This window comes from Thunnus albacares, chromosome 6, assembly GCF_914725855.1.
Source record: "Thunnus albacares chromosome 6, fThuAlb1.1, whole genome shotgun sequence".
Taxonomy (NCBI): Eukaryota; Metazoa; Chordata; class Actinopteri; order Scombriformes; family Scombridae; genus Thunnus; species Thunnus albacares.
The window spans coordinates 3440001-3457500 of NC_058111.1; the positions used below are offsets into that span (position 1 = coordinate 3440001).

The 17500-nt window shown below is 38.0% G+C and overlaps 2 protein-coding genes across 2 annotated transcripts in view; both read left to right on the forward strand.

Moving 5' to 3' along the window:
• The window catches only part of capn5a (calpain 5a), a 37699-nt gene extending 32433 nt beyond the window's left edge, over positions 1-5266 (forward strand). Inside the window, exons 10-13 of the mRNA XM_044355230.1 lie at positions 597-793; positions 1700-1821; positions 2495-2631; positions 2758-5266. Coding sequence (XP_044211165.1) covers positions 597-793; positions 1700-1821; positions 2495-2631; positions 2758-2934 — 633 coding nt within the window. The 3' untranslated portion in view covers positions 2935-5266. The remainder of the gene's footprint in view (positions 1-596; positions 794-1699; positions 1822-2494; positions 2632-2757) is intronic.
• A 3266-nt stretch (positions 5267-8532) lies between these two features.
• myo7aa (myosin VIIAa) overlaps positions 8533-17500 on the forward strand; it is a 76921-nt gene continuing 67953 nt past the window's right edge. The window contains exons 1-2 of the mRNA XM_044355225.1: positions 8533-8620; positions 16936-17003. Of these exons, the coding sequence (XP_044211160.1) occupies positions 16986-17003 (18 nt within the window). The 5' untranslated portion in view covers positions 8533-8620; positions 16936-16985. The remainder of the gene's footprint in view (positions 8621-16935; positions 17004-17500) is intronic.

The window sequence follows — 17500 nt, forward strand, 5'->3', positions numbered from 1 at the left end:
TTTATTTTCTATTCATTCACTAAAACGTTTTGCTGATATGGAATAAACTATCAAATGGACCCTACTTGGTTAGAAAGCTTCAATAATCCACTAACTAACAAACTAGGTTAGACCACCTGAAACTATGTTTTTATTTAACTGTACCTCCCAGAGTATGATGCTAATCGTTTTAGCATCTTTCATTCACTTACATGAAAAACAATCCAATAAGAACTGAGGAAATTGTTTGCACAACTCTGCACTATTTTGAAACTGGAAAAATACAATTTGCAGAGTTTATGAACTTGGAATATCTCAGCCGACTGTCAGTATTATTCATTAAAAATATGCTATTTAGATCTCAGTTTGTGGGGTAAATAATCACCAAAGGCAATAAATATATAAATAAAGCTGGTTTCTTGGCCACTGCTGGATTAGTTAATTGGCACCATGTGGAGAAAAGATTTGTTCTACAGTATCAACGCAGGTGTGTTTGATGCCAGATACGACTAATATAATATAAAATATGTGACACAGCTTATGAAATATTGTATATTTGTAAATTAAATCTATGAATCTATTTATGTATGTGTTCCTCGCTGTCTCTCTGTGTTCAGGTGGAGTTAAACAGGACTTACCGTATGCACGTCCCCCAGCAGAAGGTCGGTGGGAGCATCTACATCAACTCGAGGTCTGTGTTCCTTCGCATCGACCTGACAGAGGGGCGCTACGTCATCATACCCACGACCTTTGACCCCGGCCTGGAGGGAGACTTCCTGCTCCGCATCTTCACCGACGTGCCGTCTGACTGCAAGTAAAGACACGATGCGCTCGTTTGGATTCCGGTTTTGTTGTTTCCGTTTGACCGTTTCAGTGCTTGTTGTTCAGCAGCATTACTGGATATTAAACTGATAAATTCGTATTGTGAAGTGAAATCAACATTGTTTGAACGCTTCAATCAAAAGCACAATTTGAAATGTGTCAAAGGAAAGTTCAATCATGTAAGAAAATATGAAAGAGAAAATGAATTATTAAGATAAAAAGTTATTTTTTTGTTTTGTTTTTCAGTTTCATCCCTACCTTTAGCATTTTACCCCTCCTGTTGTCCTCGGGTCAATTTTGACCCGGGAGGAAATGGTTTCAAAACAGCATCCTGACTAAGAAATTATGAATTATTTCAACTATAGTTGAGATCAGAGGAAAATATGTTGATGGATTATGGCAGACTGGTGTTGCCATAATATACTGTTAAACATGGGCTAACCGCACCCTGACTGACTTGCCATAATATACTGCTTTTGACCCGGGAGTGGTCAAAAGTGACCACTCCCGGGTCACTTTTGACCCGGGAGTGGGTTTTAAAACAGTATCCTGACTAAACTTTTACATATACCAGTCTGCTATAATCCATCAACATATTTTCCTCTGATCTAAACTATAGTTAAAATAATTCATAATTTCTTAGTCAGGATACTGTTTTGAAACCATTTCAATTTTTTGACAGCACATAATGACACCTGTTGTCCTCCCAGGTCAAAATTGACCCGAGGACAACAGGAGGGTTAAACATAACTTTTCTTTGTATGTAAGTTAGTAGCATATAAAACAGTTTCCAGATCACCAAAAGAAAGAAAAGGTTTTATTTTTGTGATTGATGTTGTGAACTAAACACGTCTCCCTGTCTGTCTCTCCATCTGTCTCCCTGTTTGTCTCTCTGTAGGGAGCTGACTCTCCATGAGCCTCCACAGACCTGCTGGTCCGGGTTGTGTGGTTATCCCTCTCTGGTCACTCAGGTCCACATCCTGCAGGCTAATGGACTCGCAGGACAAGACTCTGACGGAGGTAGATTTGTCCTCAACACTGTAATCAACACCGACACAACAGAGACACTGGTGTTGAAGTGTGAATTATTATTGTGTTAGTTTGTGTTATTATCTTGAATCCTTTATATTTTGGAGTTTTTTTTATTATTTAAAAGGCTTTGTGTCACTTTTAAAACAGTTAAGAAAACTCACCTGCAGCAGTTTCCAGCACAGTGTCGGTTTTGACCAGTAGATGTCAGTAGCAGCTTTATAATATCAGTGACAGCTGCTGTACTGTATTCTTATATTGGAGCAAGTTACACCAGTCAGAAAGTAAAATAGTTATGATGGCAGACAGCTGACTATTTTTGCTGCACAACAATTATTTAATTTTTATGATTATATACCAATACATTTAGTTAACTGCATGCACTGTATGAAAACCTGAAAAAGTGACGTAAAAGTCAAGTCAAAGTTAGTTAAATTTGTTTTCAGATTTAGTGATTTTGAGATAAAATGAAAAAAATGTTTATGCTGTATTATCTTGTTTAGAAGTATTTAGAAGCTGTTGTAGCTTAGAAGCTCAGACAACATGTCCTGATCTTAAATAAAACATAAATTAATTAAGTCCATTAAAGTGAAAGACATGATGTTTATCCAGAAACAGAATCAGCTGTTCTCAGATCCTTATATATATGTGTGTGTGTCTCCAGTGTCGGATCCCTACGTGATAATTCGTTGCGAAGGACACAAAGTTCGTTCTCCAGTCCATAAAAACACTCGCAGCCCCGTCTTCAACACCAAGGGGCTTTTCTACAGGAAGAAAGCCAACCAGCCAATCAGCATTGAGGTTTGTGTGTGTGTGTGTTTGTATCCACGTAAAGCTGACGGGAAACTTTAAATATATATATATATATATATATATATATGTATGAATGAATCAAGCGGTGACTTCCTCTCTCACTGTGTCTCTCAGATCTACAACCACAACGTGTTGATGGATTCCTTCATGGGTCAGGTGACGCTGCCAGCCGAGCAAGGCGATTTCCAGCAGACGCTCCACCTGAGGGACAAAGGCAATCGCCAGGACAACGACCTCCCCGGGACAGTCACCGTCACCATAGTGACCAGCACAGTGCTCACCAACATCTGAGACGGACCACGAAAAAACCGTCCAGTCAGGGTCGAATCAGCTGTGTCGTTAAAGTTTACCAAACTACCGGTTTACAGCTTCACAGTTGTTTACCTATAAGGGCAAATATTCAGCATGAACAGAGCGTTTACATTTTACAAGACTAACTTTATAGAGGAATTGATGAAAATTACAACACTTTTACTGTGTTGCTCTTAAATGTCTGTTTACAAAATCATTTACATTATCTGTATTGGGTTTATTTGTATATTTTCTAATGATTTGTAGCTTATCCTTTCAGATCTTATGTCCATATCAACCACTATTTAGCAGCATAACACTGTGTTTAAACACAGCCAGCTTCCATTGTGGCATTAGATAATATATATATATATATATATATATAAGTCTTCTCTTCACTAACGCGGTGATACCACTTGTACACATGCTGCAGCAGGAACAGCACTGGGCTGTATGATAACTTTAACGGCCACAGTCGCCCAAAAAGACTTTTTCTTGCACGTAATCAACACAAAAGAGTTAAAGCTTTAAAACAATTAATACTTTTTTCTAAGCATCACACTCAAAAAAATCACTCTGTATTATCAGAATTTGATGAATCTTAATGAAAAGAGCCGTATCAGTAAATTAACTTGTGTGCAAGGAATCAGAAGGAAGTCAGTCAGGGCGCGGTTAGCCTAGCTTAGCATAAAGAGCTAGCCTGCTCTGACCAGAGTGAAACAGAACAAATATCAAAACCTCTCAGGTAACATTCACATCATACCTGTATACTGTGGTTAAAATAAACTGTGGTGCCCATTTGTTTGTTTTTTTTTTAATCTTTTTTAAAAAAAACTGTTAGTTCAACTTCTACATGTAAGAAATATACTGAGATTGAAAAAAGTCTCTGTTGTGGTTTATAGTGTGAAAGCAAAGCGGAGCAACAGGATTTGAGTTTGTAGATAAGTGATGAATTTGTTAAGATCTTCCGTCTACTAAAACTGACACTGCACTATTTTATGAATCATTAACTCACATTACATGTTTTAATCACACTTTCTGAACAGAAAAATATACAACTTCTTTTTCAAATTGTTATTATTAAACTTTTACAGTGCAAAAAAAGTAAAGAAATAAAAACAAACAAACTAATAACAGTCATAGTCATGGAGGAGGAGCAGTAAAGTACTTTAATATTGTATTTAAGTATAGTATTTGAGTAAATGTACTTATTTACTTTCCACTGCTGTGTGTAACAGCTTCGTGTCCAGAGGTGCGAGTTTTTCTTTCTTTTTCTTTTCTAAAATGTTTCTCTTTGATTGAGTCTCTGCAGATAAACAAGGCTGGACAAGACATGTCGGCTGAGACTGAGGTGTGCAGGGGGGCTTCTCATGTGGGATGATGATGATGATGATGATGATGATGATGATGATGATGATGATGATGGTGTGTGTGTGTGTGTGTGTGTGTGATGATGTACATATACGTGTCCACAGAGAATAATGAGAATTAGATTCACATCAGAAGCTGATATAATAACAATAATAATTCATCAATATCAGCATCAGTGACACTAATAGTAGCTATATCAATAGTTACAATAATATAACATATAATAATAATAATAATGATAAATGTACGACTTCTGTATGTTTTGATCAGCTCACTGAACCTCGATCGGATTTGCCAATAAAGGTTATTTATTGACGATGGCAGCATGTTGTTATAATGTTGATAAAAAGAGAGAAGCCGTGTTATAGTATGTTTGTATTTTTCATGGTGTAATCTCAGCATCACTGTAAATGAAGCTCACCCTCAACGATTCCTCCGAGAATCTTAAATAAAGGTTGAATGAAAAGAGGCGGAAATCACGAACCGTTCAAACACATTTCAGTACGAACGTCAGTATTTTTTTTCATCTCTCTCTCAGAAAGAAAACAACTTATTTCCTCAAACGTTTAACCACTTTCTTTAATGCCAAATGCAGTTTATTCTCTTTAAAATCTGTGTTCAGCTGCCATCTTTACTTCCAATGTGTGACACCTCTGACCACATCCAGACTTTCTAGTTTGTGTCTTTCAGATTTTATGAAACTTTTTTTTTTCTTCAAGATGCCAAATATGAAATGTTTTCCTAGTTTTGATAGTATGCATGGACTGGTTGTCATTGTTTGATTGATTAACGTCTCCTGTTTGAACGTCTCTTGTTGATAAATTCTTATTTTTTTGCATTCAGTATTTTCTTTTTGCAGGTGTCTGGTATTCTGTTTTATTCTTCATCATCGTATGAGTTTATTGCTTAATGAATGTTTGTAACCGAAACGTTGCTTTTTCAATAAAACTTACTGACAGTTTTCTCTTTAAGCCTCTTGACTTGCCGTGAAATGACGTAAGTTGACCTGTAAACTAAATAAGACATGAAAGGTTGCATGAAGATTGAACTTGCTACTGACATTCATCCAGGTAACAGGATGTTGGTTCCTCTGGAACTTCAGGGGCAGCCTGGACAGTTCAAAGCACTTTTTTACTTTACAATAAATAAAACCATATGCTGCGTCGGCTTTGTTGCCTTTACAAGCAGCAGAGAAGTTTCTTTTAGGTCATAACCATTTCATTCAGTTATTTAATCAAGTATGTTTTGTTTTATCTGAATATTCAGCAGTTCTCTCTGAACTGCTCCTCCATCTTTAAATTACATTTCAAGATTTGCATGTCACCAAAACTTGTAATTGCAATACCACATTTCTGAAATTAATAAAACATTCATGTTAAAATATAACATAAATGCACCTGAGAGTCACACAGTTCATTAAAGCCAGTCAGTTCATCACAGAGTCATGAGAAATGAAAATATGCATTTATGTATTTATTTTACTGACTTTATCTCATCGTCTTTCTACAAGAGCTCACAAGACAAAAAGGACGGTTTAATATTTAACAATGTGTAGGATTTTATAATCGTGTTTTTCATATAAGTAACTAAAGCGGTCAGATAAATGTAGAGGAGTAAAATGTACAATATTTTCCTCTGAAATGTGGTTGATTTGAGGCATAAAGTAGCATCAAAGTCCCCCCCCCCCCACTCAAAAATATGATCCTTCAGTTCGATATTTGAGCTTCACTGTGCAGAATGATGTATGTTTGACACTTGAAGGCTGTTTTCACATTTAAGTTTCTCATTGAAAAACTAATTTTAAAGGAAACCTGTTACGCTCATTTCCAGCTCTATATTTTTATTCTGGGACTCCACTAAAGTAGCTTTTCATGATTTACTGTTAAAAACTCCTTATTTATCTTATACTGGTTCTTTATGCAGCCCCTCAGTTCAGCCTCTGTCTGAAACAGGCAGTTTTAGCTCCTGTCTCTTTAAGGCCCCGCCTCCTGATGAGCCCGCTCTGTTCTGATTGGCCAGTTTTCAGGAATCCTGCCGAGGGGCAGCCGTGTCAATAGTGTTAAGTTACTGCTGATGCAAACCCAACATTTCCTGCTTTACTGCTTCATATTAAAAGCTTTTAAATGACTGAATAACAGGAGACATCTCAATACTAGCAGAGCTTCGTTAGCGACACTAAATAACCAGCTGACACAACAACATCTGGAGATATTTGGAGCTGTTTGTTGAACAGATCAGTTAGAAGTAATGTAGGGATGATGTTTGATGAAGAGCTGGAGACAACCAGTACACCTCCAACAGGTAAACAACTTATTTTACTTTGTCCTGCTGTGTAATGAAGTCTCAGCGTGACTACCCCCAATACAATGAAAAAACACTATAATGTTAGCGGAGCGGAGCAGTGAACTTGCACACTGTGCGTGGAGCAGATGACCATATAATGAAATCCATCAACAGCCGAGGTCGGCTCGGGCTGAAAGTAGAAAAAAAACTGTTGGTAACCAAGCGTCTGAAGCATAAACTGTAAAAAATCACCCATTGGTTTGTGAACTGCCGTTTTGAAGCCTCGAGTGTAGCGATTTGACCATCGCCACCGTGGATTTGGCCGTCGCCATGTTTGATTGAGTTAGAAGTGACCATATTTGGACGAGAGGGTGGAGCTGACCATAGCGCTAGCTGCTAGCTCTGTTAGCATGGTGCATTTACAATCTATGGTTAACAGTGATCATGCTATAGGCCTAAAACCGTTAAAACAAAATGTACTCACCGAAAAAACTGATCATCCGACTCATTGATGAGTCTTTTATTACAACCAAACGCTGACCAAGCCTTTTTTTAGGCGATCACAATGTTACAGTTAACTTTAGTGAACTGAAAACACACTGTGAAATAGCAGCAGCTACGCCTATACACAATGGTTACGTTACGTAAGCAATGTTATCGCCGTGGTAGCGACTTGTCAATCACAATGTAGCCACGCCCTAAAGCATACGCTGCTTTATCGTCAAATTTAAATTAAATGGGACCATAATTTACAAAATGAACATCATGCTGTATTGAAGAAGACTTGAAACCAGTGATTGAGATCATAAAACTCATCAGGAAACAGTTTCCTGAGGTAATAAATCAAGAGAGAAGTTGGGTCATTTTCTCATAGACTTCCATACAATCGGACTTCTTTTTGCAGCCAGTGGAGTCGCCCCCTGCTGGCCGTTAGAGAGAATGCAGTTTTTTGGCACTTCCGCATTGGCTTCATTTTTCAGCCCCGGAGGTTGCCGCTTGGTCTGAAGCGGCTACTTGTTGCTCACAGAGATTACCGCTACATATGTTTACATCATTATTTGACACATTGGCCACATTTAATATGAACATCTGATATAGAAACATTATATATATGACTGGAAAAAAATTGTGACATCACAACTAGTTTGGAAGCCAATCCTGATTCAATATTCAGTTTATACAAGTGTGAAACTTGAAGCCTCCAGAGCACAAACACTGAGAATGAACTTTACAGTGAAGGATCTTTTGTTTAATGAGGGAGAAGTAGATGTAATTTTAAGGATTTTTTTGTGGAAAAACAATATCAGACACATTAATATTCAAAGTAGAATATTTTATATACATATTAAAAATATCTGGAGGGGATCTTTAATTAAAATAAAGTAGCTCAAAAAAAAAGTACAGTACTTGAATAAATGGTTACTGTACATTCGTGTGTGTGTGTGTGTGTGTGTGTGTGTGTGTCTAATTACAACCTCCTCTATGTTGAACCTCATCACCCCCGCTGACTCTCTCTCTCTCTCTCTAACAGGGATCAGTGGCAGTGAATGAGCAGCTTGCTGTGTTAATACCAACAAGAAAGAGGGAGGGAGGAAAGACCTTCACATGAGAGAGAGAGAGAGAGAGAGAGAGAGAGAGAGAGAAGAGGAAGAAAAGGAGTCATTTCTGAGAATTCAGAATTGAAAGTAAGAAGAGAAACAAACAGGTAAAGAGTCATATATCTGCCGAGAGAGAGAGGGAGGTAAAGAGAGAGAGTCATACTGACAAGAGGAGAGAGAGAACAGGTAAACATAAAAAGAAGAAAAAAGTCTGAGGACAGGAGAAAAATGACAGAGTCATTGTTTTTCTTCAAGCTCCTGCTGTGGGATTAACAGGTTTCCCCCAGACTTCCTGAAGAAAGACCCCACTGTCTCGTTATCCTCCGTCCTTCATCCCTCCGTCCACCGAGGAAGACGTCTGTGGCGACACCAGAACTGGAACGAAGGAAGGACAGAGAGAGAGAAAAACAGAAGAGTTCAGATCACGCAAAAGGGTAAGGACAAACAGTCAGGTAGTAAGCTTATAGAGGCATGTTGGCTTTAATGCCTAATCCCTTTACTCTGTGTGTGTGTGTGTGTGTGTGTGTGTGTGTGTGTGTGTGTGTGTGTGTTTGTTTGTTTGTTTCTTTGTTACCGACAGTGTTTATATGGATCCTATGAGCAGAGAAGTATCTTTAAGATTAGGACTTGCTTTTTAGATCATAATCTGCTTTATTCATGAATAGACATTTTATTTACATAAAACATTTCACACACAAGGAAAGTGCTTTACAAAATGCAAAAGAATATAAGAAGAGAAAAGAACAATAGAAATTTAAAAAAGAATAAAAGAGGCAAACAAAATCAATACACACTAAAAATTACTGAGTTGAAATCGACCCAATGTGGGTCGATACTGCATCAATGCAGTTATGGGTTATTAAAAGTGTTTTTTTATATTACTGCTGGTTATTTACCTAAACTAAAATGATGTTATGGTTGCAAACTGTTCTAATCTAATCTAATCTACTTTAGCTCTTTTTAAACTTACATGTCGCTATTTGTCACTAATTGTTGATATTATGTGCTTTGCAGTTTTAAATGTCATATGACCTTAATTTTGTACAACTAAGAAGCAATCTGTGACAGTTTTAAGGTTTTTATTGAGCTTTTGTCTGGCGCCGGGTTCAAATAAATATATGTTGGTTTAGATAAATATCACAGTAATATAAAACAATTACTAACGTTGAGTCAAAACATCTCATTGGTACAAGGTAAAGTTAACCCAGTATTCCATCACTGAACTAGATGATTTTTAGTGCATAGGTATAATGTTGTGTAACGGCTGAACAATTTACAACTTCTTGATGGAGTGAATGAAGGAGAACGTTTGTTTGGTTGTAGCGTTCACAGCTCATAGACGTTAGCAAACATTCACAGGGATGCACGAAGGAATTTTATGGATTATTAACAGGTCACAAACCAAAAAGGTTTGAAAGAGGAATTTACAAGAACATATAAACATAATGTCATAATGTGCACTCCTGAATAGAGTTGCTGATTGAATAGGACAAGATAATAAGTTAATTGATTATTTAGAGATAATCAGATTCTTGTTTTGCTTTTTCAGCGAGGTGATGTTTTTTGATATACTGTGTATCTGTGCTAGTTATAGAAGACCACAAAAATGTATGTTCTGACGCCTCTATTAGTCTCTTTACACTTTGCATTAAAATGCAACAAAGAAAAGATGGAAGCCGTTCATGAAGCTATTGTACGGACCTTTGCTTGCTTTTCAAAGTGGAGGAAAAAGCCGACACTTGGTCTCGTCTCGACTTCATCCACCTTGAGTATCCAAAGCTTTCTTGTTGTTTTCTTGCTAGTGGCTTAGCTCGCTAACTGGCTAATGGTTGCTACCTCGTTGGTTTGGAACAGCTGCTTTATCTATTACATATACTACCCATGTAGTTGTTGTATGTGGATTGACAACGCAATTGAATTTACACTTCTAGATATTGAGGCTCTATGTTAACGTCACCAAGTTCCTCCTTTCCTCTCAAGTCTCAATGGAGTCATCGTCCCTACGGCTGCTGGAGGCCTTTGTCATTTGAACATAAATACATGTTGTTTTGGGGAACTTCCTGAAAAGACTGGCACTTGTTTTCCATCGGGAAGGAAGTCAAAATGAAAAATTAGATTAAATGAACGTCTGTTACATTCAAGCCAAACGAGTTCAGACAATGCTGATTAAGCCAATCACCAGATCAATCTCTCTGTATTTCACAGGATACAGAGTTTTTCATAATGTGTTGGGTTTGACGTTCCTGCACTGGCTGGATGAATACGTACTACATATACTCTCTGGGCAGAGCATGCACACTAGAGACTTCCGCCAGCTAACTTCTGGTTCACTCTCTGCTAACTCGAATGGGGATAAATAATTTAATTGTGTAGCTCTTCTAGACTTTCCAAATGTTATCGGACTGAATGGATCAAATTCTGATGGTGAAACGAGTCATTTCATGAGGGTTGTGCAACGCTCAAAACAATTTATCCACCATTTTACAGCTGCAACAGTAGCGACAGAGTAGACTACAGCAGAGCGTGTGATGTAAGCACGTGTCAACAATGTTTTTGTAATTACTTCCACTGCCAGAAGGGGGAGACATAAATCCTGCAATGCAGCTTTAATGGAGTTCACAATAATACGGTTCTACTGTATGTTGTTTATTTTTATTTTAACATGTCCTTCACATACATTTGTTTTACTTTCATGTACTTTCTTGTACGCCTAAACCTTTAAAAGCCAAATGAGTAAACAAAGTCTAATTTGATTTACAACAGATATATGACCACTGAATATGATGTGACTTTGGACAGGTTGGGTTTGACTCCTGGTCCCTCCCTGGGTACTCACAAAGCTTTTAGACTCTTATCTTGATGCATACGTCATGATATCATTGTCTGAACTAGGTGTAGCCGAGGAAATGTCAACAGTCGTACTTCGACGTAATCTGCTAACGTGAGCCAATGACGGGTGAGGACACAGTAATCACAGCATTCCTTTCATATGTCTCCCTGAAAAAATGAAGCTTGTTCCTGGTGTTTACTTTCTATATTCTCCACTACAACACTTGCTATTAGAAGTTGAAACCTTTAAACCAGTACCGGGTACTTATGCCATCATAGCTCCGTCCATATCCATAAAATTCATCAACACTCCACTGATGTTACTTTTAGATATAATGGCTGCTGTGTCAAACTTCAATGTTCAGTTTTGTCCATCTTACTGTTATTAGACACATGTCTGAATTTGCTGCGGCCCCTCGACTCAGCTATTGATTCGCTCGCCAGTTAAAAAACAGAAATATTGATCATCCAAACTAACATCATTTTATTTGTCTGTATTCCACAAACATGAAATGTTTCCAAATTTTGTAAAAGCCCTTCACCCATCAGTTGCCCCAGAAAGTTACCCATAATCCATTGCCCTTTGGGTTCAATATTTGTCCACAGCTGTCCCATTAGAGGGTTTTACTCGGTCAGTCTGCCCTTCCCAGTGGGGGGTTGGTGGTGTTTCCCTCAGGCTCATCAGCAGGCGGTGAGGAGTGGGCAGGAATTTGATTTGGGTTCTCACCAAACTGCACTGCATTGCTCTGCAAGGCATCCGGGACTCCCAGATGTGTTTTCTTAAAGGGGACATATCATGCACATTACCAGCTCTATATTTATAATCTCTACTGGAATATCTTTGCATGATTAACAGTTAAAAACTCCTTATTTATCCTCTATTGGTCCTTTATGCAGCCCCTCAGTTCAGCCTCTGTCTGAAACAGGCCGTTTTAGCTCCTGTCTCTTTAAGGCCCCGCCTCCTGATGAGCCCACTCTGTTCTGATTGGCTGGCTGCTACAGAAAGAAACAGTGGGAGCAGGATATCACTCCTCTTTCTCGTTCTTTACTCAAAATGGGAACTTCTCAAATACATCCAAACACGTTCCAGCCAGAATCTGATCCGAAAGCGACAAAGGCTACCAACAGACGATCTGATGTCATCAGGAGAAGAACGTAGAGGTGATTTTGCGAACAAAGCGTTCAGAGCAGTTTGAAGCCCTGACTTTTGACTTGCAGGGAGCATTTTTACATACACTCATCTCAAGTTTTGGAACTTTGACCATGTTTAACGTGATTGGACTATTGTTGCAATAGTAAGCTATCGTTAGCTTGGGTCCGAAGTAGCAGGACGGGTTTCCAGAGTATGAAAGGAAACACTCCGCACTCCTTATTTGGAAGTTCCTGGCTCTAACCGGAAAAGATGGCACCGAACATAAGCTGCAATTCTGGGCTTCAAACTGGCTCCAACACAAACTGATGGTTGACGTCACACCTCGCTACATCCATCTTTAGATACAGTCCGGTACGAGGTCCCAGACAGGAGCCCCCAAGCCTTTGTCAACCTGCAGGAAAAGCTTTTTATTATTGATTATTCAGATCCATTTTCTCAATCAACCAATTTATCATTCAGTCTAAGAAATGTCAAGTGAAAGTGAAGGGCTTTTTGAGGCCTGCTTTAAAATGAATAAAAACAGAAAATGTTGATATTAAACTAAAATTACCAAACCTTAATTGTGGTTTAATGTCCTGAGATTTTAGAAACCAGTATGGATGTAGTGGACGGACACAACATTCAATCCAACACTCAGATGACAGAAACAAAGAGAGCAAAGGAAAATTTACCAACACCCTCCTTACCCCCTTTTTCATCTTCCTCCTTCAATAACAGCATCTCACTTACTTCTCTTTCTTCTCTAACTTTCCTCTTTTCCCCTCTTCTTCCTCACCATCTTTGTTTCCATTTCTTTCCTGTTTTTCATCCTTTTTTGTTTCCCTTCATCATTCTCTCCTCTTCCTACATTTTTGTTTCTTCTCTGTTTTTCATTTTCATTTTAGCCATCTCTTCGTTTCTTTCCTTAATTTAATTTCTTCTTCTTTTTTTAGATATTGTGTCTCTGTTGCAGGATGTTTCCGTTTCACTGTGTTGCTCACCTTTTCTGCTAATCCGTCTTAACCTATAGTGCAGGTATAAAATCTGATATGTTTAGACACAGTGGCTGCACATAACCTTTGTCCCAGACCTCTGCCGGGGTAATTAGATGCTGAAATATTGATGTGTGTGTGTGTGTGTGTGTGTGTTGGGTGGAGAGAGAGAAAGAGAGAGAGAGAGAGAGAGAGAGAGGCTTGTATATCATTTAACGTGTATTTGTGTGTGTGTTGCTGTAATTCTTTCCATTTATTATTAGACCATTTTATGGCATTTGGTTCATTGGAGACTCAACAAAGGTCAGTCAGGAAGAGAGAGAGAGAGAGTAAACTGCAGCAGCAGGTCTGAAGTTGAAATGAATGCTGGTCAAACTGGTCTTCATGGTGAAAACAGCTGCATGGACACGGCTGCACGAGGACAGCTCAAACGTGGCTCTTCTGACAATTTACATGATCAAAAATAAATGTTTGCTTTGATGTTCCAGAAAAATGTTTTAAGATCTGAGATAAAAAGGAAAAACCAGGCAGGAGAGTCAGACGCATGAAGCAAAGCATCAAGTCGAAGTTATAGAAACATGCTAGCTGACATCTAAACGTTAGCGCCGCCATCGGTGTTGGTGGTTGCATATTAGGGAAAAGTTACAGCTTCCACTTTAATTAGAAACCTTTTGAAAAGTAGTTTCCAACCAGAAACCCTCTGGGATTTTAGTTGTTTAGAGCCAGTTGTCCTTCTGAAAGGCAGCTGTGACCTCTGCCAGGGGTCAAAGGTCAAATTATGCACATAAAACTGGATAATGAGAAAGTGAATTATTTACTGCTGTTAAAGGTGCAGTGTGTAGGATTTAGTGGCATCCAGCAGAACGGACTTGGACAGAAATGGAATATAATATTAATAAGTTTTTGTTGTTTTAATTAGTGTTTAATCACCTGAAAATAAAAATGTTTGTTACCTTAGAATGAACCTTTATATCTACAGAGAGAGCGGGTCTTCTTCCACGGAGCCCGCCATGTTGCACCGCCATGTTTCTACGGTAGCCCAGAACAGACAAACCAAACACTGAATCTAGAGAGGAACATTTCACATTTTTTGCAAGTTTCGCAGCAACCGTAGGTTCTCCTGGGGGGGGGGGTTGTTTGGCGTTATGTGCCTGACCATGTGAAATGTCAAATGAAATATCATTTGTAACTTTGTTTCTGTGCAGAATAAACAGATTAGATAGAAAGTGTTAATTAGTGAACCTGAGAGGTGCAGAGCCAGGCTAGCTGTGTGTCTTGTATGGATTTTTATGGTTTTCAATTACAGTACCTTGTTAGAATTTCTTTAAATGGCATTTACTTCCTGTTCCTCACTGACAAATCCAGAATCTATGATTAACAAATATATTTAAGTTTTCCTGTTGGACATCAGATGTTTCCTCCTTCACTGTAAAGTTTATTCTCAGTGTTTGTGCTCTGGAGGCTTCATGTTTCCACGTCTCACTTGTGCAAGTTCTCTACTGAAACCTGATTGGCTTCCAAATAAACTAGTTGTGATGTCACAAATCCTGCTCTTAGCCCCGCCCCTTTAATTTAGATTTTCAATGAGCTCAGAAAAACTTTCCTCCTTCAGCAGATGAATGTAAACAAACTGCACAGAGAAGATCAAACTTTTCAACAGAAGGATCAAGAAGAAGAAAACTAACACAAACAAAAACTAAAACTAAAATAAAACAGTCGCTAAACTTGCTGTTAAAACACAGAACCTTCCTTCTTGTAATAAAACATACGACCTGCGCAGTTTGGATGTAATATGATAACATATCAAAAATACTAATTAATGCATCTACAAAGTCAAATAACAGTATTTCTACTCGAGCAGGTTGGTAAAATGTGATAACGGAGGATTTTAAGTGACTGTAGTTTGTTTCTCAGGTGAGACTCAGACTCTCGGTTCAAAGAACCTGAACAAAAAACGTCTAATGAGGTCGAGGTGTCACGACTGCCATGTGTCAACAAGTCAAAGGATCAAACTAAAGCTTCATTAAAGGAGGCTGAATAATTCACCAGGGCTAATCCTCCCCCCACCCCCCCACAACACACACACACACACACACACACACACACACACACGCTGTACAGTTTGTATGGACATTCAACCAACTTAAAATCTGTCCCTGATCAATAACATATGCTACTACAACAAAAAGAGGTAATTGGGTTTGTAAACTTCAAGGTCATGTGACCTGGCTCTGAGTGTTAAATGTAAAGAAAAATAAGAAAATAGATATAAAAAAATATGTATTTTTCTTAAAGATGATGACATGCAGAGGAGTGTTTGTACAGGAGAGAGTTTTAGTTTAATACTTTTCTCAAAGTGAAATGAAACAACAAACTTTTCTAGAAGGTTGTGCTGAACAAATAAAATCACAAATTCAATCCAATTCACTTTATTTATAAAGCACAAATTTAACAAACACAAGGTTTCCAAAGTGCTGCACAGCAAGATAAAAAACAATAAATAGCAAAACAGAACACAATAAAACGATGAAGGACACAATTGGATAAAAGTAATAAAATAAGATAAAAACAAATAAAATCAAATAAGATAAAATCAAATAAAATAAAATAAGATAAAATCAAATAAAATAAGATAAAATCAAATAAAATAAAATAAGATAAAATCAAATAAAATAAGATAAAAACAAATAAAATAAATAAAATAAAATAAAGTGCAGTGCTCACACAAGATGCAACACGCTACATGGTGTCAGAAGCCAGTTTGGGTTTTAAGAAGAGATGTAAAATGAGACGGTGAGGAGGCCTAATGTCTAATGTGCAGCAGCAAATGAACGAGCAAATTCAATATATGCTTTAATAATATACAGTATGAGGAGAATTTTGAGTGACATTATAGTTTTAAACCTTCCTGTCTTTGTCTTTGAAAGAGCACATTTAGACATTTAGAAACAACTGCTGCTTCTTTTGCTTCTTGTCACTGAACAGGCAGAATATTACACACTATCAGTGCATAACATTAGTACACATTTAGGGTTGTGTTGTATAATATTTACCATTCACATACAATTAGTATATACTTCTTTCTCTACATGTATCTGGTTGCGCTTTCTTAGACTTGTGTGTGTGTGTGTGTGTGTGTGTGTGTGTGAGTGTGTGTGTGTGTTACCTGTTAGCATTTATATGGATCCTACAAGCAGACACAGTGCTGCTATTAAAAACCCAGCAGACCTTTAACGAGGCTGGTTTTTATATGTCTGCTGCTACTTTGATCATGTTTATAGGTAAAACAACACCTGAGTGTGTGTGTGTGTGTGTGTGTGTGTGTGTGTGTGGGAGAGGGGGATGTGGGGACTCGCCTTCCTTATGGGGACAATAAGCAAGTCCCCTTAATGTAAATCATTAATTTTAGGGTGAAGACTTGGTTTAAAGTTAAGGTTAGTTTAGGGTTATGTTAAGGTTAGGATAAGTCTCCTGTAAATGAATGCAAGTCAATGTAATGTCCTCTGAAGTGATGGAAACATGACTCTGTGTGTGTGTGTGTGTGTGTGTGTGTGTGTGTGTGTGTGTGTGTGTGTGTGTGTGTGTGGACTGGTCATTCCTACTTTTACCTTTTCCTTTGTTATTGTTATAATTTTCTGGTATTTTATTTATGTACATTACATGTAGCATCTAACAGACTGGTATCAATATCCTCATCTTAAACTTCTTAACTTGTAATGAAATATTCTCTGTGAATATAGATTTATAGATATAATTGCTCTGCATAAATGTCCTTATCGTTCTCTGTGTCTCTCAGGGTCTACAGGTGTCTGCTGATGTCCAATCAGAAGGACAGACACCAGAACCATGGTCATTCTACAGCAGGTGAACACACACACACACACACACACACACACAGATTACAGGATGCAGGTTCATCTTCATCTCATTATTCCTAAAACTCAGACCTGAACCTGGCCCGTACCCACAACTCTCAGTTTCCAATAGAACCCGACTGGTCCTGCAGAATTTGAGACCCGAAACTGATCCGAGGTACACGGCTGTATTTTTCGTCATGATTCCACAATGCAGCGACCTTCCATGAACCACTGGGGATTTTAAGAAGCTACCCTTGTGCAAGTTTTTGCTTTATTTCATGCGTTACTGACTGCGTTACTGACTGCTAGCTCGCCAGGCTAATGCTAATATCTTCCCGCTTCGTTACAACATGACACGCATCGAAGCAGAATTTGCTTATTAACTTTAATCATTATTATTAATTATATTATATATAATTAATACAATAACTTTTCTTATTTACTTATTTCTTGTCTCATCAGTCAGAGAGACAAACACCTCTGAGGTTGTATGATGTCAGTTTT